At 31.4% G+C, this 23,212-nt stretch overlaps 4 protein-coding genes and 1 non-coding gene across 5 annotated transcripts; 3 read left to right on the top strand and 2 right to left on the bottom strand.

Moving 5' to 3' along the window:
• The first annotated feature begins 869 nt into the window (after positions 1–869).
• LOC114254462 (phospholipase A2-like) lies at positions 870–4,774 on the top strand. Its single transcript, XM_036287940.1, has 5 exons — positions 870–1,092; positions 2,159–2,452; positions 3,550–3,709; positions 4,020–4,172; positions 4,381–4,774. The coding sequence occupies exons 2-5, from the start codon at positions 2,170–2,172 to the stop codon at positions 4,457–4,459; spliced, it is 675 nt and encodes a 224-aa protein (XP_036143833.1). The 5' UTR covers positions 870–1,092; positions 2,159–2,169; the 3' UTR covers positions 4,460–4,774.
• An 859-nt stretch (positions 4,775–5,633) lies between these two features.
• LOC105836825 (dihydropyrimidine dehydrogenase [NADP(+)]) lies at positions 5,634–13,701 on the bottom strand. The gene is made up of 16 exons (XM_012681118.3): positions 13,470–13,701; positions 12,734–12,844; positions 11,148–11,480; positions 10,545–10,853; positions 10,050–10,376; positions 9,589–9,799; positions 9,012–9,196; positions 8,452–8,667; positions 8,212–8,376; positions 7,828–7,980; positions 7,627–7,747; positions 7,121–7,383; positions 6,534–6,710; positions 6,245–6,469; positions 5,999–6,156; positions 5,634–5,901 (listed from the first exon to the last, which is right to left on the bottom strand). Exons 1-16 carry the CDS (start codon positions 13,515–13,517, stop codon positions 5,829–5,831), a joined length of 3,075 nt encoding a protein of 1,024 aa, XP_012536572.1. The 5' UTR covers positions 13,518–13,701; the 3' UTR covers positions 5,634–5,828.
• A 149-nt stretch (positions 13,702–13,850) lies between these two features.
• LOC105836824 (odorant receptor Or1) lies at positions 13,851–18,958 on the top strand. The gene is made up of 6 exons (XM_028190927.2): positions 13,851–15,344; positions 16,032–16,567; positions 16,816–16,915; positions 16,978–17,085; positions 17,149–17,304; positions 17,572–18,958. Exons 1-6 carry the CDS (start codon positions 15,087–15,089, stop codon positions 17,623–17,625), a joined length of 1,212 nt encoding a protein of 403 aa, XP_028046728.1. The 5' UTR covers positions 13,851–15,086; the 3' UTR covers positions 17,626–18,958.
• Positions 15,750–15,821, top strand: Trnag-ucc. The gene has a single exon. It is a non-coding gene; the product is annotated as a tRNA-Gly (tRNA).
• LOC105828320 (3-ketoacyl-CoA thiolase, mitochondrial) lies at positions 18,724–22,880 on the bottom strand. Its single transcript, XM_012666589.3, has 8 exons — positions 22,725–22,880; positions 21,510–21,676; positions 21,282–21,413; positions 20,536–20,800; positions 19,766–19,941; positions 19,461–19,661; positions 19,143–19,297; positions 18,724–19,062 (listed from the first exon to the last, which is right to left on the bottom strand). Exons 1-8 carry the CDS (start codon positions 22,741–22,743, stop codon positions 18,978–18,980), a joined length of 1,200 nt encoding a protein of 399 aa, XP_012522043.1. The 5' UTR covers positions 22,744–22,880; the 3' UTR covers positions 18,724–18,977.
• Between the last annotated feature and the right edge of the window lie 332 nt (positions 22,881–23,212).

Here is a 23,212-nt window from a genome sequence, read left to right as displayed (position 1 = left end):
AACAATGGTATTTTTACAAGATAATTGAACGAGTGTGATAATATGAGCATTACTCTTAGCATTTGTTACATAACTTTCGTATTTTTCTCGTTTATTTCTCTTTTCTTATTGTAACGTCTGCAAGAAATTCTGCAATACCTGTATTATTCCTATCATGCATAAATTTTTCACCTAACAGATGCAAAATATAAATTTAGTACAAGTTTTATTATCAAATTATATATTATCCTTATTCAAAGTAATAAAATTATTTGTGATTTGCATTGATAATTTTTAATAAATTAATTTTTCTTTACTACTGAATATATTCTAATTTTCTGAAAACAGATTTTCTTGCACTTGCGACTTCGGTTTCTATGATTGTTTGAAAAATGCCTCTAGTCTGCCACCAAGATCGGAACAATGTATTATTTTAAATTATTAGTTATTAGATTAAATTATTGGTTTATACATTTAAATTACACTTAAGGTTAAATAAGAATATAAAGGCTAAGTAAACTAACAATTAAATTAATTATTTAAGATTTGAATTAGAACTTGGAGTTAGATTTTGGAATAGAAATGGAACTTGAATTAGAAAAGTAAACTGCTCGCGAGAACTAACTACTTCTAAGGCTGGATCCTCATGCAGACACCGGCGCTTTGACACCGAGCGCTAATTGGTGAAAAACGGGTGATGGCGGTAATATTTACCACCATCAACCGTTTTTCACCAATTAGCGCTCGGTGTCAAAGCGCCGGTGTCTGCATGAGGATCCAGCTTTAGAAGTAGTTAGTTCTCGCGAGCAGTTTACTTTTCCAATTCAAGTTCATTGTCTGCATGAGGATCCGGGGTAATACTACGCATGCGCAAGAAACCCGGCCCGATCAGCAACACTATTCAAGGGTGTCGTCTGACGTCGTTGTGCGCATCATGCCTGGCGCTTTTAAGTGATTTTACTTGTTAGTGGGAGAAAAAAAACGTCCATAAATTTGGACAAATAGTTAGGATGTAACACACCCATTTAAGCGAAAGTGTCAAGTAACTGAGATCAGTTATCACTGGTCATCACTAGTCATCACTCGTCATCATTCATTAGTCGGTTGTAGAAGGTAAGTCAATGCACTGCACCGTGAAAATTTTCCACAGATAGATAAACGAGTCGCGAACACATCCTCGGAAAGGATGGCTTGAAACTTGCTAATCTATTGATCTGCTGTTTATTATGTTTGTACCATGAAAATTTGAATAAATTTCATTTCTTTTTTTTGTTATCTATTTAATTATTAGTTTTTATAAAAAAAATGTTTTTTGTAGAATTATTATATTTTTATTCTGAATTTGTTATTAATTTTTAGAATAATTTGTAGGTTTCAGTCTATGTTAATACGTTAAAAAATTAAAATAAAAATAAGAAATATCAAGAAATATTAAAATAAATAATTATTTGTTATGAATTATAAACTTATTTAAATACAAAACATTACATTGTGATAAGCAAATAGACACTTGTATTATGTATGAAAGAAACATAATTTTTTTCTAGTTGTCAGAGATAATTTAGATTTACATATTAAATAAAACATGTTGAATACTAACGACACAAGTCTATTTAACTCAATTTTGTCAGCAAATGCGTTTTAAAATATTTATGGTAAATTATATGCATTTATAGATAAAATGATAATTTGGAATGAGCCAGATTCGCACCTAAATTATATTTAAAGCATCTTAATTCACATCTTAGTTTAATAATTTTATATTTTGTATATATTTTGTATTTCAGAAAAAAAATCAGAAATTGAAAAAGCTGTGTTAGAATTAAAGGAATTTTTCTGAAATATTTTCATTTCCAGAAATATTCCCATTTGCGATTATGTGAACAATAATCTATCGTCTCTTCGTCTCAGTATTTAAAAATTAAAATTATCGCAACTATTAAGTTGCTTATCTCATTCTTATAGCGTTTTCGATTTGTTGATTCGACCCGACTCCGGGTCAATCTGTTCCTTTTATCTTCATTTCTTGCACAGCTTATCACTTTTCTTGCAGTGGAAAAGAACAAACCATTGACTCGGAGTTGGGTCGAGTCAGGAAATCGAAAACGCTATTAAATTTATCTTTTTCATCTTGAATTTTTCTCTATGATTAGTAATGTTTTGTCACTATTTATTCTAGGTGAATAAACAATGTCGCGTGTATGCCTTTCTGTGCTTTTCATCTTTAGCATCGCTATTCAATTCGGCGAAAATAATGCAACCCAATCCGAATGTGATGGAAATATCGAAGCTGGTTCCAATAAAACTCGTATATCATTTATCGAAGCCAATCTGAAAGAATTAAATGTGTCTTTAAAGAATTGGAACAAAATCATCGAGAGTTCCAATGATGATTCGCAATCTAAAGACGTCAAAGGATCTGTTAGCAAAATCTTAAATATGTTTGAGGAACGCGTTCACTTTACGGCGCCAGGTAACTCGATTATTTGAAATCAAAAAACTTCCTGTCTTTCTTCTTGATTTGATTGGCCTCAGACTCCTTTAATTTTGAAATTCAGTCAATAATAAAATAACTTGAATATAAGGAATACGAAGTTCTTAGATTACAAAATTGCGTTGGCCTTCGCGGAAAAAGTCAAAGAACTTACAGAACAAATAATGCAAATGACAAAAAATATCTTAGAAAAATATTCCTCTTTATTTAGTATAAAAAAGAAATAATTTTATTAACTGTTTACTGAAAAATATATAGAATATTTTAAATGCTTCGACATTGCAGGATTTGTTTCAGTATTTATTTTGTCAATATTTTTTATTAATAATTAAAAAAAATTTTGTAATGCTTGTTTTTATATTTTTAAGAAAGAAATTAGTTTACGCAAAAAAAGAAGACAGAAGAAAAAAGTGATGAAACAATTTTTTACGTACTTAATTACAAAATCTATTTTTGAGTTAAGGAATTGCCTATGAAGATCATTTTATATACGATTTAAATTTCGCACAATTTTTAATTTCAACTGTACTTTTTTGTGATAATAAGTTTATAACAACGATGAAAAAATCAAATGACATTTAATTGCTTGCAATTTGCGAATTATAAAATACTCACATCCTCAAATAGATATTTTAATGCCATTAATAAATTTCTGTATCTTTTTTTAATTAATCTTTTTTTTGCAGAAAATCCATCATGCGTTTTTATGACCGCATTAACTTGAATTTTTCATTGTTTTCGCCTTTGCATTTTAGAATCCATACGTGTCTTCTGGGAATTGTAAATTAAAGTATCGATTACAGAAAACAAAATTTTTTTTTACTTAATTGCATATATTTTTAAATTATTAGTGACTTATTATTAGTATTATTTTACAGTTTTGTTCTGTTTAATAGCTAATTGAAATAACAGACATATTTATGTAATGAAGTGCACATTATACTTAATAGAAGAAAAATTTAGTCACACTTTATTTATTTATTGGGATTTTTATAATAATTGGGCACTTTATAATAATTGAGTCTTTTTTTACTGTCAATTTTCTTTTGTGTCATCAATGATATAATATGCATTAGGGACATGGTGGTGTGGTGGCGGAGATTTTGCGCGTGATGAAAACGATCGCGATTTCTTCAAAGAATCAGATGCTTGTTGCAGAGAGCACCATAATTGTCAAACCAAGCTCTTAGCTGGCGAAACGGAGGTCAATATCATCAATAATGGTATTTTCACAAGGTAATTGAACGAGTGCGATAATATGAGCATTACCTTTAGCATTTGTTACATAACATTCGTACTTCTCTCGTTTATCTTTTCTTATTGTAACGTCTACAAGAAATTTTACAATGTCTGTATTACTCCTGTCATACATAAATATCTCACGTAATAGATGCAAAATATAAATTTAGTACAAGCTTTATTGTCAAATTATATATTATCCTTATTCAAAGTAATACAATTATTTGTGATTTGCATAACTTATATTGATAATTTATGATAAATTAATTCTTATTTACTAAATATTGTTCTAATTTTCTGAAAACAGGTCTGCTTGTGCTTGCGACATCCCTTTCCATATGTGTTTGAGATCAGCACGAGAACAGCACTCTAGTACGATTGCCCAGACGATCGCAATTATGTACTTCAATATACTGAAACTGCAGTGTTTCCATTGTATATGCCCAACGGAAGATTGCAAGTAAGACACATTAAAAATAAATAATTACATTTAATTATTTATTTATTTTATTAAATCTTGAATAGTAAAAAAATCTAATAAGTTTAAATTTATATTGCTATTTATATATGAAAAGAATCTTAATATGACATTTGTCAATTATTTTGACATACTCCAAATATAAACAAAAATTCCAGCTAAAAACTTTATTAAAACGCACAAATTTCAGCCTTGAAGAAGACCGTACTGAATGTAAAGGTCACTGCAAGAGATACCAATGGATTAACAGTCCTGAATTTTTCTTTTAATAAATATTTTTTCAAACTGAAAATTTTTAATTTTAATATCTTAAGAACTAATTTTAGGTGTAAGTCTTTTAAGAATCTTTAACTCTCTCATAATTTTTGACATAACTTTCTTTAATTTTTGATATTGTTTTACAATTTTATTTAGAATGGATATTCAAAATTTAAAACATACACATAATAATTCTTAAACTAAGTAGATAAGAAAATAACTAAATATATTCTTTTGAGAGGCTATTAGTGTAATGTACTAAAACTTTATGTTAATATATTTTAATGTATTGTTTATGCAATATAAATAAAATAGACTCCAATAAACTCTCTATTTCTCTCTCTCTCTCTCTCTCTCTCTCTCTCTCTCTCTCTCTCTCTTTCTTTTCCTCCCTCTTTTTCCTCTCTCTCCCCACATTCTATTTCTTTAAGTAAAATGTTTAGTGTTAATAATGCTACGCCTAATGACGTAAAATTAATGGGTTAGAGTAAGGAAAAATTACGGGGCGGGGGTGCAAGGGGAAGGCCAGAGTTTCTCCCTCGCCCACGCGTTTCTTTTTGACCCCCCCTCCCGTGTGTGTGTGTGTGTGTGTGTGCGTGCATGCGTGCGTGCGCGTGTGCATGTGTATGTATGTTGTTTTTTTTACATGAATTTTTAATGATTTTACATGAATATTTTTCAAACTTCTTTTGTTAATAACTCTTTAACAAACAGTGATCGCCGATTAAGTTATCTGTTATAAGAAAAAGTTACTCAGGGTCATGTCGTTGACAACATATGTCAAGATCAAGGTCATCGGCGCGATGTCCCTTAATCTAAATAATTACCAAGATTGCTTTTGTTAAGAACAATTTATAAAATTTTATAAATAAGAAAAAAATATTGCTTTAAAGACTTTACATAAATTTTTAATCAATTTTGTTATTATTAATGTTATAAAAAAAGTTAAATGAAAAATATTATAGGATAAATAAGTACAAAAGTACTGCAAGAACAAAACAAAGGTTTCTTTTAATGGAAATCAAAATATGTCCTCAAAATATGTTAATTAAAACTTACAATTTTGTGTTTATATCTATAATATTATATATCCAGAGAGAAATTATCATGATATTTATACAATGAACAGTTTGAAATTGAGACATTTTTTGTTTCTTGAAAATTTAACTTTTTGAAATTATTTGGCTTTTGGTCAAAAAAAGTCTTTTATTAATCCTTCAAAATTACACATAATAATGTTTTATTATTATTTATTTCATTATATGTATATATATTTTTTTCTTTAATTTCCTCTTATTGATGAACATCTAATAATCAATTGTTTGTACACAAAATGATCGTATCATAAATCGCTATCATATAAACGGTTTTGGACTGTCATTAACAAATTTCGATTACATTCTTTGGTGGCATACCTCTTTTAATCACATGTGGAATTGTTTTTGGAACCATACTAGAAATAAAATTAATAATTGAGATAAATAAAAAAAAAAAGATTGAAATACACACTCAAGATAGAATAGATTAGACACTTTATACGTGTAACTTACGTGATGCAGTCGATAATCGGACAAACGGATAAGCAGAGCGTACATCCAGTGCAATCATCTGTCACTGTTGGAATATGAGTGTCAGGATCGAAAGCGATTGCCTGATATCCAGAATCCGCGCAAGCCATGTAGCACTTGCCGCAATTTATACACATATCCTGGAAACAGATGGCAGGTAGAAGCAAAAGAATGCATTTCGCAATAATAAATAAATAAGTCAAGCGATTGAAGTGCCATTTAACGTACGTCGTCGATCAGGGCGACCACTTGCTTCTTGTTATCCAATTCCTTGTAGTTACCGATATGAAGTAGCGCTTTACCGATCACGTCCTTAACAGTAGGTATCGGTGCGACTGGTCCTGGAGCCGGTCGCATCACTTTGACAACTTCGTCCAAAGGATTTGAATCCAGTTTTAGCTCGGCTATTGTCTGCTCGCGCAGTCTTTGGTACTCCCCGAAATACGGTACGTTCTGTAGAAGTGTCTTTAATTGCCTGTGTACTTATGTTGCTATGATATTAATTGGTAATTCTTACTTTGCCAAGGGCGTGTTGCAAGGAAACAGGTTTGCCCTTTTGATGTTTAAATGTCGGTGGACTCTGACCATCCCAATCCTTCACCTGCGCCAAGCTCTTCAGATATAATAACGCTTTCAAGCCAGTCACGTAGTCGTCTATCAGTGTGAAGTCTTGATTCTGAATGGCGCTACAGATCTATAAAAAATATTCAATTAGTTTTTTATTAATATTATATAATAAATATATTCCTATTTGAGAAGACTAATAATAAAAAATGGTAGAAATTAAAATGTAAAATTAAAATTTTTTTTAAATTTTATTTATATTTATGTGGTAAAGTTATCATATACTTCAATTAAATATTAAGCTATTATAGAAAAGTTATCTGTTTCTATCTTTTTTTAACGGTATCTTACTTAAACAATTAAATATTAATCTTATCTAAAGGTATATGCTTTTCTATAAAACTTGCCAAGTTATCTAATCCAATCTAAAAATTGCAATAAAATAATGATCTACATGAGGAATGTGAGACAACAAAAAGGTGGAGGACAGTGTAAAAAGAATAGATGATTAAGAGTTAAAGATTCGAGAAAATTCAATACTTGGACAACTGATGCACCGCAATGTAAGAACTGCAACGCGACATCGGCAGAGTCAACGCCGCCGGTACCGAGTATCGGAAATCCTTGCAGGTGCTTTGAGATTGTTGAAATAGCTCTTAAAGCTTGAGGCCTGGTGGCGTTTCCAGACATCCCGCCATATGTCGTGGATTTGTTGAGGCCGACTGCCGGCCATGGAATCGCATCAGCGTTCAATCCCATTAATCCTGATACTGTGTTAATGGCGGTAACGCCATCAGCCTTGCCTACGTTACAAGCACTGATTGTTAATTAAATACGTAAATATTATATTCCTTTAAATTTTTTGTATTAATTGTAACATACAAGTCTTTTATAAAAATTTAAATTATAAGAATTTAAGAAGTGTGTCAGAAGTTATTTTAAATATCTTGGTATTATTTTAATTAAAAAAAATATTTAAATAAAAATTAATATATAATATTTAGCACTGTGATTTATACGATTATTTTGCATGTGATTCCAATTACCTTCGTAAGCTGCCTTGGCAATGGAAAGAATGTCAGTGATATTGGGTGTCAGTTTTATGAAAAACGGTATTTTGACGGCTTCGCGAACCCATCTAGAGATGTTTCTAACCAATTCAGGATCCTAAAATCAATTATAATTTTTTTATCAATCTCGTATTTTGAGTTGTAAAGAAAAAAAAAGACAATAAAAGAAGAATAAACCTGTCCACAGGCCAAGCCCATTCCAGACTCGCCCATACCATGCGGACAAGATAGATTTAATTCCAAGCCATCAGAACCAGCTGCTTCCGCTTTTTTCGCTAGTTCTGTCCAATCAGCCCTGTTATAAGTGCACATAATGCTTGCAATGACAATCTGCGTGAAAAAGATGCAATAAAATTTAGCAAATAAAAGATTGATTGCCAACAATTAATGTATAATCATTTTACTTAATTATTCATGTAAATCGTAATATGTAATTATTTTTAGATTCTATTAATATAAAAACTATGATATACATTATAAACTTTATTAATATATAATTATTTTAATGTTATTATTATCATGTAAACTCTATTACATGATTCGAGTAAAAAGTATATATACCTTTGTGGGAAAGTCTCGTTTCAATTCAGTGATGCTGCCGCACCAATAATCCGCAGTTTTCTCGGATATTAACTCAATGTTCAGAAAGCTACCCTGTTCAGGTCCGTAATGATGACGAGACGTGGTGCCTTTGATGATGCGTGGCGATACATTGGTGACGAGATCCTGATGGAAATATTGAGCATTTAAAAATGAAACGTTACATCATTCGTGACGTGACGATTAGTCCATAAAAAATACTTTGTCCAAGGAGAAGGTTTTCGTGATAGCAAAGGCCCAGCCGGCCTCGAAAGCTCGCCGGATCATTGCGCTGGAGGTGCAAGGTGGTGCGGAAGCGAGACCAAAAGGATTTTCGAATTTCATTCCACATATCTCAACGCTGAGATCAATGTCGTCGATGGCGGTGTGAAACTTTGGTAGTTGCGGGGTTTCCGGCACCGTCAAACCGTAAAATTCCTACAGACAAGAATTTAAAGTATGAAAAAATCCATGACAAAAATTATTTTGACCATTAAAGAAATATATAAATTTATACACATAAATAAAATCTTATTCTGCGTGTTCTACATATAAATTTACTTATAAATTTATAAATAAAAATAAAAACAAACTTGTTTGTATTATATTTATTAAATTATATTGCTGCTTTATTATTATATTAATAATATAATAATATATTTTATATTATATTTAAATATAATATTTTATCTTAATAAAATGCAAGATTTTCATGATATTCTGTAAAAAATGAATTATTTTCTTGGCAAATAAAGACATACTAGCTATATTAATATACACACCTGTATATATTTATGAATATACCACGCAGCTATTTTTCCATCATTCACGGATTCCACGGTTGTCTGGGCTACACCTGCAAGGTCGCCTCCGCAAAACACACCTGATACCGAAGTCATTAACGTAGTCTCGTCCACTTCCGGCAGATTCCACTTGTTCATCTTAATCGGTGTCATGGCACGCTTTACTATTTTCATAGACAAACTTTTATATTTCTACTAATTTTTATTAATTATCCTTTATTTTAATTTCTATTTTAATCGTATTCTTTTATTAAAATTTTTTATTTAATAATTTAAACTTTTTTATACTAATAAAATTGTATATAATAACATATTATATATTGTATATAATAACATATTACTTTGACAATTTAAAAAACTTCTTAGAGACCTCCACGAAAGAAACTAATTTTCTTTTTATTTCCTAAGTAATTTTGTCATCTGGATTTTTATTTCACTTGTTTCCATTTACTTGTGTATTTATTAAAATGTTTTAATGTACAATGCTGCAGTATTGTAATATATAATTTATAACTTTGTGTACACGTGTTATGTGTAAAATAACAGTATTATTTACCACTAGAGTTGTGTAGTTCTGAACCGAAAGCCGAAATCACGAAATCCGCCTTCAAAATGATTTTCTGCTCTTCATCTTCAATCCATTCGCCATTCTCATTCTGCTCAGTCCTACAAAATTCGACCGCGGCGATTCTCTCATTACGAAGAATGACTCGTTTCGGTGATTGGAAAGGTATAAACTCGCATTTTTCTTCTTTCGCGAGATCCATCTAAAAACAATTTTAGAATATCAAATTTTGACTTTTTAATCTAATTGAATATATATCTATAAAGCTTAAAAATTAAAAAAATTTTTAATAAAAATTTTTAAGAGTTCTTGTTAATATTAATTTATTATTTTAAAAAATTTTAATGTAATCTTTTATTATAAAATATTTATCCTTTTGATGATTTACAAATTATAGAGATTGAAATTTAAATAGAAAGGAGATACATTTTACAAACAAGGTGGACGATTACCTCTTCTGGAACAGCCCGCACATTGGTAAAACCTTTCCGGAAGACAACGAAGACTTTTCTAGCACCGCATCGCAGAGCGGAAGTGGCACAATCGAAAGCGGTGTCTCCCGCCCCGAGAACGATCACGTTGCCCCGAAGAGATGGAAGTTCCTGGTTACTCTTGCAAGCGCACATCCCCGGTTTGCTGCCCTTTGCTACAACGGGCAGAAAACTCTTCGAGGTAAAAAAGCCCATTTCCGGCGTGAGGTTTTCGAAGATCGGTATACTCTTTGGCTCGGGCAGTCCAATACCTAAGAAGATCGCTTTATAACCAGCATCTTGAAGACCCTGAAACATTTACAAATTTATGTATAATGTGTTAAAATTAATTGCAAACTTTTATAGAATAGTATCTTTTAAAATTCAATTAAAGAGTAATGGCGAAGTATAAAAAAATACAGCAAGTTTTTACTTTTAATAAATTTAATTAAACACATTTTTTTTAGTTAATTTCACCTGTATTGTCAAATCATCTACGGATAGAGATCTTCCTAATTCGATCTTCACTCCTAAATCCTTGACGAGATCCACTTCAAAACTGACAACGTCGTACGGAAGTCTGTACTGTGGTATTTCGGAAGAGCTTAATCCACCGACGTACTTTTCTTTCTCGAAAATTGTGATATCATCGTAACCGAGACGAGCGAGAAATGTCGCACACGAGAGAGATGCTGGTCCACAACCGAGCAGAGCGATTTTCGTGTCTGCGTGAGGCACCGTTTGATTAGGTATTCTGGTCTGAGGAATATTCATCTGCTTGAAAATCTGAAAGAATTAATTAAAACATTAATTCATAAATAAAAAATTATGTCCTTATTAAAACTAAATTGTACTTAAATATATAGGGTATCTTATTATTTCAAAAAGTGAAAAAGACATTAAATAAAATATTTTAGCAACATAATATAATCATTTTCAGTTAAGAAATTTTATACAAAATATATACGCTTTATATATTTTTATTACATTGTATAAACATTTTATAAAGGTTGTTATAATAAATTATGTATTTTGCATTTTATAATAATAAATTAAATATTATTAATTAATATTGCCTACATCCACTGCAAAGTGTTGAAGTCCGCCAATGTTAATAGGCCCTTCCTCGGTTGCATAAAGATTACATCCACCTACGCAAAGGTCGCTGGTTGGACAAACCATGCCACAGGTGAGACCTAGAGGATTGTCCGATAGAATCGCCTTAGCTGCGCCATAATAATTCTTGTTGGAGATGGAGGTGATGAAAGATTTGATGTCTAATTGCGTAGGACAAGACTTTTGGCAAGGTGCATCGACACATTTTAAACAACGTGCTGCTTCTCTCAGAGCTCCGCGCTCGCTTAAGGTGGTGTGCTTAATGTCATCAAAGTTCTTCGTTAGAGACACGCAACTCTAAAAAAAAAGATTTAAAAAAATTAAGAGACAGTTTTCGTAATAAAGTAATAAACACTCTTGCCAGATTCAAGATAGAATAAGATCAACAATACATAAGTAAAAAATATATAATCTTTAAAGAATTTGATAATCATTAATTTCAACAAAATATTATGTTTATTTCAATAATTATTTAATAAGCACAAATAATTGTTTTAATAATAACACTATTACAAAGTTCTAATTCTTAGTTTGAAGATATTGGTATTTCTTATTGGTATATTCTATATCTCAGATATTTGTTTCCCCTCAATATTTATATATTTCCCTCAATTAAATATTTCCCCTCAATAAAAATTATTATTAAATAAAAATATTTTTTTTATCAATATAAAATTTCTTTATATACGTAAGTTATATCTATTTACCTATCAAAATTTAAAAAAAAATATTTTCTTGCTTATACATGAGATAATAAATGTTGATTCATTACTAATTACTATTAATCTTTTCTGTAATCTTTTATCTAAATTTTTTAAATTTAATTAATAAGTATATAGGTATATATAATACAAATCCAGATATAATAAATACAAGACGACACACAGCTACAAAAAAATAAAAAATTTATAATTTGTTAAAATCCTATATTGTGTATAATTTGCAGCGTATGTAAAAAAATATTAATGCAGATTTGTAGCACTCAAAAAAATAATCTTGCAACTTCAACAAAAATTATGTGTATAAAAATTTGCTGAGATACACTGAGAAAAAAATGTTAACTCGACAAAATTTTTCAACTAAATTTTATTTCTTCAGTTGAGCTATTTATGTATTTAACTGAACTTTAATTCAAATATTTGTATATTTGAGTGAAGTATATTATATGTATATTTGAATTAAATAAATCTAATTCAGTTACAAGATTAGTCAAATTAATAATTTTTTCTCAGTGTAGATAAATGATTAGCAAATACTGTGATATATATAATATGTATCACACTTAGTCATTTTAACTCACAGAAGCAGAATTTAAATTCTATACATGACAATTAAAATTCTAGCAGATACAAAAAATTAGCGACATATTTGGACTGTAACATCAAGAATTGTTTACATAAGTAAAACATTTTTTAAGTGAGATATATGCGTATTCAAATATGTAAATTGCCGTTTTATTTAAAACAAATTTTTAAAAATAATTTCCGCTAATTGTTTTAAACATTCAACAATTAAAAACTTGACTTATTAATTTAATCTAAACAACTTACGTCACATTTCTCATGGATATTTCTTTTCCAATGCTGCTTGTTCTGTTTGGTGCGCGCCGATGGCATGAAATTTGTATGAGTTTTGATCTTTGGATTGATTTTCAGTATATTCTAAAATACATAATGTATCATTAATCAATCAGAAAAGTAAATTATCATAGCAACAAGTTATCATTTCTTGTCGCTGTAAGATAATAATTAAAAAAGATTAATAAAACACTTTTGAAAGGCATTTATATCTTGGAGATTAAAAAAATGCAATATCTATAAGACTTCAATATTAATTTTGCTTAAACTTGTAAAAAATTATATGAATCTTAATATGAGCTTGATAAGTTTAAGATAGAAAAATGGAGAAAATAAAAAAAAAGCTACAAAATGCTACAAAATGTAATATAAAAATTTTAATCAAAGTTTAAAGAAAGTTACATAAAATAAAAAGTTATATTTAAATATATTATATTATATTAAAATATAAAAAGATTACAAATCCAAATATAAAATAAATATCAAAAACACAGTTACAAAAAAAATCAAAATTAAATAATTTGTCTTAAGAAGAAGACATATTTTTTCATACAAGAATTCCAAGAAAAGCCAATCTCATCTGAATCTCGTCAAATGAGTATCATATTTATTTGCAAATATTTCTCCGTTATCTCTGGAAAAATATTTAGAAAGTTAAAAACATTTTCTTTCACTGCTGTCACACGCCAATAATCACGTTTAAACTTACTTCGATATCAGGTACGTCCTTGCTCAATATCGATGCCAACGATGCCATTTTTCAGAGCACGTATAAAGTAACACACGTAGAGCTAATGCACCAGAGCACTTGTGTAATGGATTGGTAAAACCGGTATAAGAAGCTGAATTACGAGAATAAAAAGAGAGTGACAGGTAACTGAAGCAACTCGCCCCGAGTTTACCTGCCAGACAGATGGCGGAATCTTGGGAAATCGCGCGACAGTTCACTTCAACATTTCAGTTTCTACTGATTGTGAGTCTGGAGTCGCTTTATCGTCACATGACTCGATAGATGACGTAGCACCGTCGACACGCACAGCTAATGAGTCAAGTAAATAAATCAGTAAAAGTATCTACAGAAAATATACAGATAAGCGCTTAGCTGTGTCCGCGCTATCACGTTGTCGAGCAGCAGCTCGTCTCGTATCTTAATAATAAATTCTTATCTTATTTTTATTACATTTATTACAGATCTAAAAGTGGTAAGATAAAACTGATTTTACGCGGGAAATCCAAGCGCGTCCATGCGTAAATATTGTTGCATTCGCGCTTAGTTGTAAAGATAACGATTAATAATAATTTTGTACCTTTGCAATAGAAAAATGTTAAATAAATAAATCTAAAATATGAATGTAAAATAAATAAAATTTTCAAGATAGATAAATAAATTTACAGTATAAATAGTTTGAGAGTAAGTATTAAATTGAATTGTCAAACACTTAGCAGATTAATCAATAAGCTTCATATACTTTCAATTGTTACAAGTATCACGATTCTTATGATAAAATGCTTGCCAGAATTTTTTCCAGTTTCTCGAGAATTTAATATATTATATATAAAGCTGAGTAACACTGTTTACTATCACAATGAATTATCACGAGCAAATGTTGCTCGTCAGTTGTACGTCGATCTGTAGAATTATACACAAAGGGAATAGTCAATCGTCCGACATAATAAATAATTTCTACATAGATTATACGATTCGCTTTCGTAATTAAACGTAATATCTAGTCTGATAAGCCACGCGACTCGGAAATAACACGCACATATGATGGAAACGGAGCGACTCGATTGATTACAAGCCAGCGTTACATAATTGTTGTAATTTCTGTCTCAGGAGAACCCGCGGAATTTCTCTTGAATTACAGGAGTCTGTCCTACGTTGCGAAAGCACCTTAATTTGAACGATTTAAACCGTACCAGAAGGAAGTTCAGATGTTATGGCATATTGTATCTCTGTGAATCGTTAAGCAACATTCCTAGCTTCACAGGTGATCCTCGCGTCTTTCTAATGTAAAACAATGTTAACGCTTCAAAAGTACAAAGCGCGCTTTATCTGCATCTCCTTTTAATTAATTTGTAAATTACACAAATTTGCAATTCAGACGCAAGATATTTTATTTAAAGAATTTCTATCAAGTTTTAATTAGATTATTTAAAATCCAAGACTAATTACATATATATTAAATTGGACCAAAGTAATAGTGAAAAATTGTGTGCGCGTGAGAAAAATGCGAAAAGAATCAGGTGATTCTATCTTCATAGAATATCTTCGTCGAATTAAACTCGAGGTATTTGTGAACATTCGGTTCTCCAATCGAAGAAAATGAAGAGACAAAGAACTATTACACCGAATTTTCATCTGAAGTTGAGTCTAACAATCATCTACTTCTTGGGCACGTGGCCACCAGCCACGGGCAAGTCCCGGTTAATCTATCTGCTTTATACCGCTCTTAGTTTCACCTTCGTCCTGGGTATCTTGCTCGCCACCGAAATAGCGAATGTCCTTGTACACTGGGGTGATATGACGAAACTTGCCGCGGTTGCGACCTTATTGATGACGAATTCCACCCACGCTTCAAAGGTAATTGCAATTCTCTTAGATTCTATTTGAAGAAACATTTTTTCAATGAGTATGGAGAATCATAAGTATATGTCTCCTTGATTAACGGTTAATTTACGACTTCTTATCAATTGACTTGATGAAACATTTGAAGAAACATTTTTCCAATTAACATGAAGAGTGAAGACTCACAATTCTTATTGATTAAAGGCTAATTTATGAGTTGTTATATCCGTTTATTAATTTTGTTAATTACAAAATAATTATAAATAATTACATAAATTATATTATATTTTATGTGTAATTTAAAATGTCTTCTTATATCTTTTCGTTTTTTTATTTCAAATAACACAAAATATATTTTGCCTATTGATTTTAAGTATAGATTCTCGCAGATCTAGTATTAAATGCAAGACGGTAACGAGTGCGATGGTGGTGTAATGGTTAGCATAGTTGCCTTCCAAGCAGTTGATCCGGGTTCGATTCCCGGCCATCGCACAGTTGAATTTTTTTTCTCTCGTCATAATATCTTATCAGCTGGATTTTTTTTAATAGAATAAAATCCTTTCGCTAGACTTGAATAATTTCTTTTTCTTTTATATTTTGTCTATATAAATTTTCTTTTTGATAACTCGACTAAACTGATTTTTTCGACCGATTTAAAGCTTACAAAAGATCAAAGAAAAATAAAAATATCAATATTTATAGGTGATCACTCTTCTTCGTTGTCAAACGCGGATTCAGACGCTTTTGGACGCGGCCAACAGCCCAATGTTCAGTCGTTACGACAAGAAGCACGAAGATATACTAGTAAGATACACGTGGAAGGCAATCTTTCACCACGCGATTTATCAGAGTTTCGGCGGGATTGCGGTATTCTGTTGGGGTTTCACCCCGATCAGCGATTTGATCGCCGGTCGTTCACGCAGGCTGCCCATGGAAGGATGGTACCCCTACAATACGACGGCGACGCCGGCCTTTGAGATCACCGCGGCACATCAGGGTATCGCTATCATAATCGCTTGCTGTCACAACGTTGCGATGGACACGCTGATGACGGGCCTGATCACGGTCGCCTGTTCGCAGCTGGCGATCTTAGAGCGCAACATCACCTCAATTGACAATGAGGGAAACGTCCGCAGGATGCGGAATAATGACAAGGGCAAGTCGCTCGCGATTGAAGGCAGAGTCTTGTCCTATCAGCTGCTCAAGCGATGCGCTGTGCATAATAAATTGATATTTGAGTAAGTTAAGATGTTTAAAAAATTACAGACTAAAACTATTTACAATTTGAAGGAAATTATTTTCTTCCTAACATTTAAAAAATTTCATAAATTTAAATTTTATTGAGACAGCTTATAAGTTTTTGATCAAATATAAAAATCTATGAAAAAAAATAAAGCGAGAGAGAGAGAGAGAGAGAGAGAGAGAGAGAAATTAATTATCCATTTACGTTTTAGTCTTGTTTGCAATTAATTATTAATTTATGCAGTTTTACCAATGAGATCCAGGACATCTTTGGCACCGTCATCTTCTTCCAATTTCTCTCGAATTGCGTGATTATTTGCCTGATCGCCTTCAATGTGTCGCAGGTAAATCCATATTGTCTCGACCAGCTTGCTCGCAAATTCTCACGCGATCGGTTGCACCGCAGATGAAAGTTTACATCCCGGCGGTGCTAATCGGCATGCTGACATATATGTGCTGCATGACGTATCAGATATTTATCTTCTGCTGGCATGGTAATGAATTGCATCTGCATGTAAGTATTTAATTAATATTTTTGTATATAATTGTACGTAAGAAACACGCCTGCAATTTTTAGAGTATGCGTTTAGTCACGGCTGCATATTCGAGCAACTGGTTCTCCAACACTGAAAGATTCAAACGTGGCCTTCAAATCGTTATGACGAGGGCTCATCGTCCACTCACTTTGAGCGCCGGTAGGATTATGACACTGTCTTTAAACACTTTCGTACAGGTTCGTAAATTTATATATGTTTTGTTAAAATAAAATTCAAAAACGTAGATTTTTATACTATCCTTCTTACCGAATTTTTGTACCGTTTAATTTTCAATATAAATCAAAAGCTATAATACATATGCTGAGATTGATATAATTTGCATATTTTTTATTTCGAATTGATCTTACATATATAATTGTTATCTAAATTTGTACTGATAATTCTGAAACTAAAGACAAAATCTTTAAAATATTTAAAACTAATAATAATAATGTATATTTTAGATAATGCGAATGTCTTATTCGATTTTTACGGTACTTCAAGGTTCAGCTGCTTAATTCATCGACACATAAAATTTCGTAGCTATATATATTTTCTTCAAAACTCAAAGAACGAATTAATTATAAACATTTTAGTTTAACAATGTGTCTTCTTACATGTATAAAAGTATATAAAGCTTTTATATAAAAATACTTTTTTGCTTTTGCCTTTATTCTAAAATTAACAGTTTTATGTTTAAGATCAATAGATTAGCAAGTTTCAAGCCATCCTTTCCGAGGATGTGTTCGCGATTCGTTTATCTATCTGCGGAAAAAATTTCACGGTGCAGTGCACTGGCTTACCTGGCTACAACCAACTGATGAGTAATGATGAGTGATGACCAGTGATGACTGATCTCAGTATTCTCAGTTACTTGACACTTTTATGGGCCCTTTCCATTTAGTAACACAAGTCGATCACTACGGCATAGAGCTTGTATTATTGGAAGGGCCTTGGTGCATCGCGACGCGCGCGGGGAGAATCGACAAAGAGCTTCTCGTCGATTCTCTCCGCGCGGACTCCGGCATATAGCAATGGCCCCTCCATTAATACAAGCTCTATAGACTACAGCGACTACGACTGTTACAATGTTACTGCTTCGATTCTCGCTGGTTTTTGCTCGAGGCGGCCACATGCGATCGCAGATTTTTGTGTGTCCTGTTCACATGGTGCGTCATGAATAAGTGCAATAGCATTTAAAAAAATGATAAATTACAAAATTTTATAATTACAATAATTTATTTATTTGCAAAATATATAGTTCTTTATAATGCATAAGCAATCATTATTTACGTATTATTAAATATTTTGCTTATAAAATTTGCAACTTAAAAAATTTTTTTTGAATTCTATTACGCATTTTCAGTCATTTTTTCGCATCATGTGAACAGGGCACCGAATCGAGTGCGTCATAGACACACACACACACACACACACACATATATATATAATACTCCTATATTAATGTTAATGTTTCTTGCAAAAAGAAAATAAAAGATACATACCTACATAATTTGTAGATAATTTTTTGCAAGAATTTTTCGTCCCTGGAAGAATAATTTTTAATATAAAAATAGCAAAGTTGAATAATTATGACGTTATTTAAATGGCTTGTATATTTTTATCAAACGTTTACAATTATAATTTTATTCAACAATGCGACATCTTTAATGCTACATGTACAAAAGTAAATTATATAAAATTTTCTGTATAAAAATATTTATAATTTTGCTTCTCACACATCATAGGATAAGTAAAGGCATTAACAATTGTTTGACACTGATAAATTGTATATATATATCACTTTGCATTGCGTTGTTTCTATATTACAATATCATTAATTTAAAAAAAGTGCGATCTTTACAATTGATTACAGCACTTCTACCATCACAGCGATACCCTGACCACCGCCAATGCAAGCGGAACCGATGGCGAATTTCCCGGCCTTTCGCCTCCTGCAAAAAAAAAACATGCAGATAAGAATGATAAGAGATTGATAAAAATACACCCAAGGCGTTACAAGATGCATTATTACCTAAGTTCGTGCACTAAGTGAGCAGTGATCCTGCTACCAGAAGCAGCTAATGGATGTCCTACAGCAATAGCACCGCCATTTACGTTCAGTTTATTCAGGTCTAAATTAAGATCCTTTGCACACGCCAAAGTCTGAGCTCCAAACGCTTCGTTGATCTATCGGAAATCATACACACTTTAACATGTGGCGCGAGTAAATTCAAATTACCTAAATTATGCAGTAAATTTTTAATTAACATTCTCATATCAATTAATTTTCAAATCTTTGTATTAAAAGTCCCACTTGACAAGATTTTTGTTGCATAAATTGAAATCCCACCTCGACAATTTCCATGTCGTCGAGTGTCTTGCCCGTGACTTTAAGCAATTCTTTGATCGCTGGTGCAGGGCCAATTCCCATAATACTCGGATCTACGCCGACAACACTGTATCCCACCAAACGTGCCAATGGTTTTAAGCCTTCTGCCTTCACAGCTTCCTCGCTGGCTAAAATAACAGCGCTTGCTCCATCACAGATACCCTGAGAAATAAGAAATAAAGTCGAATTTGTAATTAAATCTGGAAGAACTGATAGAAACATTGATATAAAAGTTTTGTCTACGAAATTAAGAAAAACAACAATACCGATGCAGAGCCAGCTGTGACCAATCCGTCTTTCTTGAAAACTGGTTTCAGTTTGGTTAGGCTCTCCATCGTCGTTTGTGGACGTGGATGCTCGTCCACGCTAACAGCTGTATCCTGTTTCTTAATTTTCACTTGCACAGGCGCTATTTCTTCCTTAAAATGACCCGCGTCATTGGCTGTAATATTTTAAATAGATACTTAAGGGGATGCTAGAGTCGTCTGGTTTACCGATTAAACACTAATTATTTTCTTTTTCATTTGGCTCTTAATTGATTTCATAGAATTGTAAATCCTCCAGAATTAAAGTATAGACAATAACAAACTCTGCTAAATACAATTTTCTTTAAAAAACAAGAAAAAATTATACTTTTGTGCAGTCGTCTCGTAACTTAAATTTCATCCATAACACTAAGTTTTAAAGACTCTTTACGTACAAAATAACTGTTATGCAGGATTGTTACTATAGGAAAGAATAATAATGTGCTTTCAGAACAGCTAAGAAGCTTTTGGTATAAGAGAAAAATGTCTACAAAAATTTCGTGTATGTGTGAGTGCGGATTCGGAAGAAGTCGATAAGTAGAATATATAAAAAATTTTTTTGTTCTTGATATAAAATCCAATTCACAGATTGATATTAATATGTGTACTTTAATTCTAGAAAAGAATTTCCAAATCTATAAAAGAAATATATATAAAATCTCATTAATTAATCTCATTAAAAGCTAATAGATAAAACTATATATTAAATAAGACATTATGTCGATATTTACCAGCTTTCCAACGTTGCTGACTGCTCAAGGCAAATTTGTCAACTTCCTCCCTTTTCAAGTTGTATTGCGCGCCAAGTTTTTCCGCAGTCAGACCCATGGGTAAATTGCAGTAGGTATCGAGTAATCCAAGCCAGAGCGAGTCTTCGAATTCATATTTTTGGCCCAAGGCAGTGCCGTAACGAACGTTTCTCACAACAAAAGGAGCTTGGCTCATATTTTCTGCACCACCCGTCAAGACAATATTTGAATCTCCTAATAAAATCTCCTGAAATAGAAAGATATGCTGTGTTATTGATACTAATAACTTTAATTTTTGTATTGATATTTATTATATATTAAGATTTATTATACATATAACCACAACATCTATTTTATTTATTTGGATGAATTATGTATCATTCTTAAATTCCATACATTGCATTAAAAATACTGTTCTTTCCATTAAAATTAATATTCCTTTTAGTTATTTTTAAAGTTTACAATTTAAATTAAATAACATTTTCAATTTTAATTAAATACCTAATATTTTCACTAGTAACATTCTCTCTCTCTCTCTCTCTCTCTCTCTCTCTCTCTCTCTCTCTCTCTCTCTCTCTCTCTCTCTCTCTCTCTCTCTGCTGTTGGAATAATATTATTCCTTAGTTATTCTTTAGTTTTTATAAATTAAATAATATTTTTAGAAAACTATAGAATTATTATACTACTATAAAATTATTATATATACTACTATATTATTATATACCAACCTGAGCCCCATTGACAATCGCTTGGAAGCCAGAACCACATAATCTATTTACACTAAATGCTGGTTTTTGTTGCGGAATTCCTGATTTTAACAAAGTATGTCTCGCCAAGAAACCACCATCGGAGGATGAGTTCTACAAAACAAAAATTAAAGGTATGTTGATTCAACCATAAGATCATGGTAAGGTGCTCGCAATTGTAAAATTGTAAATATAAATAGTAACACTTACTGCCATAACATGTCCAAATACAACGCTGTCAATCTTCTCTGGTTTTAAACCTGCTGCCTGGATCGCGGCAGTCGATGCAACGACTGACAAATCAGTTGCACTTTTGTTCACAAACATACCTCCCATTGTGCCAAATGGGGTGCGCTTTGCTGCGACAATGAAAACACCTGTTTCAAAGAACATTTCAAATTAGTCATTTATTTTACTTTCTAACATTCTTTCTTATATCTTGATTTTATCTATTGATTTTATATTTTATTAATGTATTATATAGATCTTATTTTAAATAAAAATTATTTTTAAGACTGCCATTAAATTATCATAATTTATACATGATGATCTAGAAATATTCATGAAAAGCTTACGATGCAAGGACAAATTATACACTGTTTTTCTCCTTAAAACATTACTTGTTTTACTTTATAATTATATTTTATCAGTACTCACTAAACTAACAGTAAACATTATGTCACGACGTTATGTGACTATAAGAGTGATGGACTTGTAAAAGAGTTCAAGCCTACACATACACAATCCATGTATAAAAATTTTTTATCATTCCCAAAATCTTGCATTTTATTCAATAACATTACATCAATTATATATTTTTATTTAATACATGTATAATCATTATGTATAACATGTGTTATGGAATCACTGTGTAAGAATAAGAATCAATTTTTATTCTTACATTAATATATTACATCAATATAATATTAAATTTTTTAATATTGTTGTGTTTATTTTATAGATTGCATATTAGAAGAACTAAATTAATGCTATTTTAAAACAAATTTTTTCAAATTATTTTTTCTATTTTTTTAATTCTTGGAATTAGAAAATATAAAAAAGTAAATTAAAGTTATAATTTATATTAATAAAAATGGACAATTCCAATCAAATGTCATGTTAATCGATGACTTAATTGACAGAATTACTTAAAGAAAAATTATAACTTTTATCGACCTATTCTTCTATAGATATTAAAAAACAAGAAATCAACATTTCCGTTTAATATTTTATTACAAGTGAATACTATTTGACAGCTAATCGCTGATTAAATTAATTGGGATTTTAATCGAATTTACTTTTAACATGAAAAAACAATGACAAGTGTGAGATTTTTTTTTAAGAGTCTTGAATCGCAATCTTCGGTGCATCACAATGCATCTCACAATCATTGAGGATCAGAGGGGATAAAAATCGTAGGCGTACCTTTCTTTATAGCCGACATCGTGGTGAATTGCTTCAAGTCACTTTTAGAACTGCAATAATCGGAATGTAATAAGGACCCGATGATATACCCGCCCGAGGCTCAAAGTCCGTCCCGACGTGGATTGACGTGGATAACGAGCAGCCCATGTTTATCGAAATGTTTCTGCTGCATCATGGCGTTGGAAGAGGGGAGAAGCCGGTGGATCGCGGGAAACATTTGATCTGTTTCTCGTATCACGCGGTATCTTCGTTGTGCGAGATTGTGTGTGCTTTCCAGCAAGACACGTAACACAGTGTCCATTAGTATAAGAAGGAACATATCAGTGTGTCTCACTCAAACTAGTGGACACTGTGTTACACTGCGTCTTGTTGAAAAGCACACTGTATCAGTTTTGATCTGTTTTTACTTCCTATCAGGTATTACAAATTTTGCAGAGCTTTATACAGCGTGTTCGATAAGTCGCGTCGTGGTCTTTAATTAAAAAAAA

The sequence above is a fragment of the Monomorium pharaonis genome, chromosome 6 (assembly GCF_013373865.1).
Source record: "Monomorium pharaonis isolate MP-MQ-018 chromosome 6, ASM1337386v2, whole genome shotgun sequence".
NCBI lineage: Eukaryota > Metazoa > Arthropoda > Insecta > Hymenoptera > Formicidae > Monomorium > Monomorium pharaonis.
The sequence above is the reverse complement of the archived record's forward strand: the minus strand, read 5'-3'. Positions and strand labels throughout refer to the sequence as shown.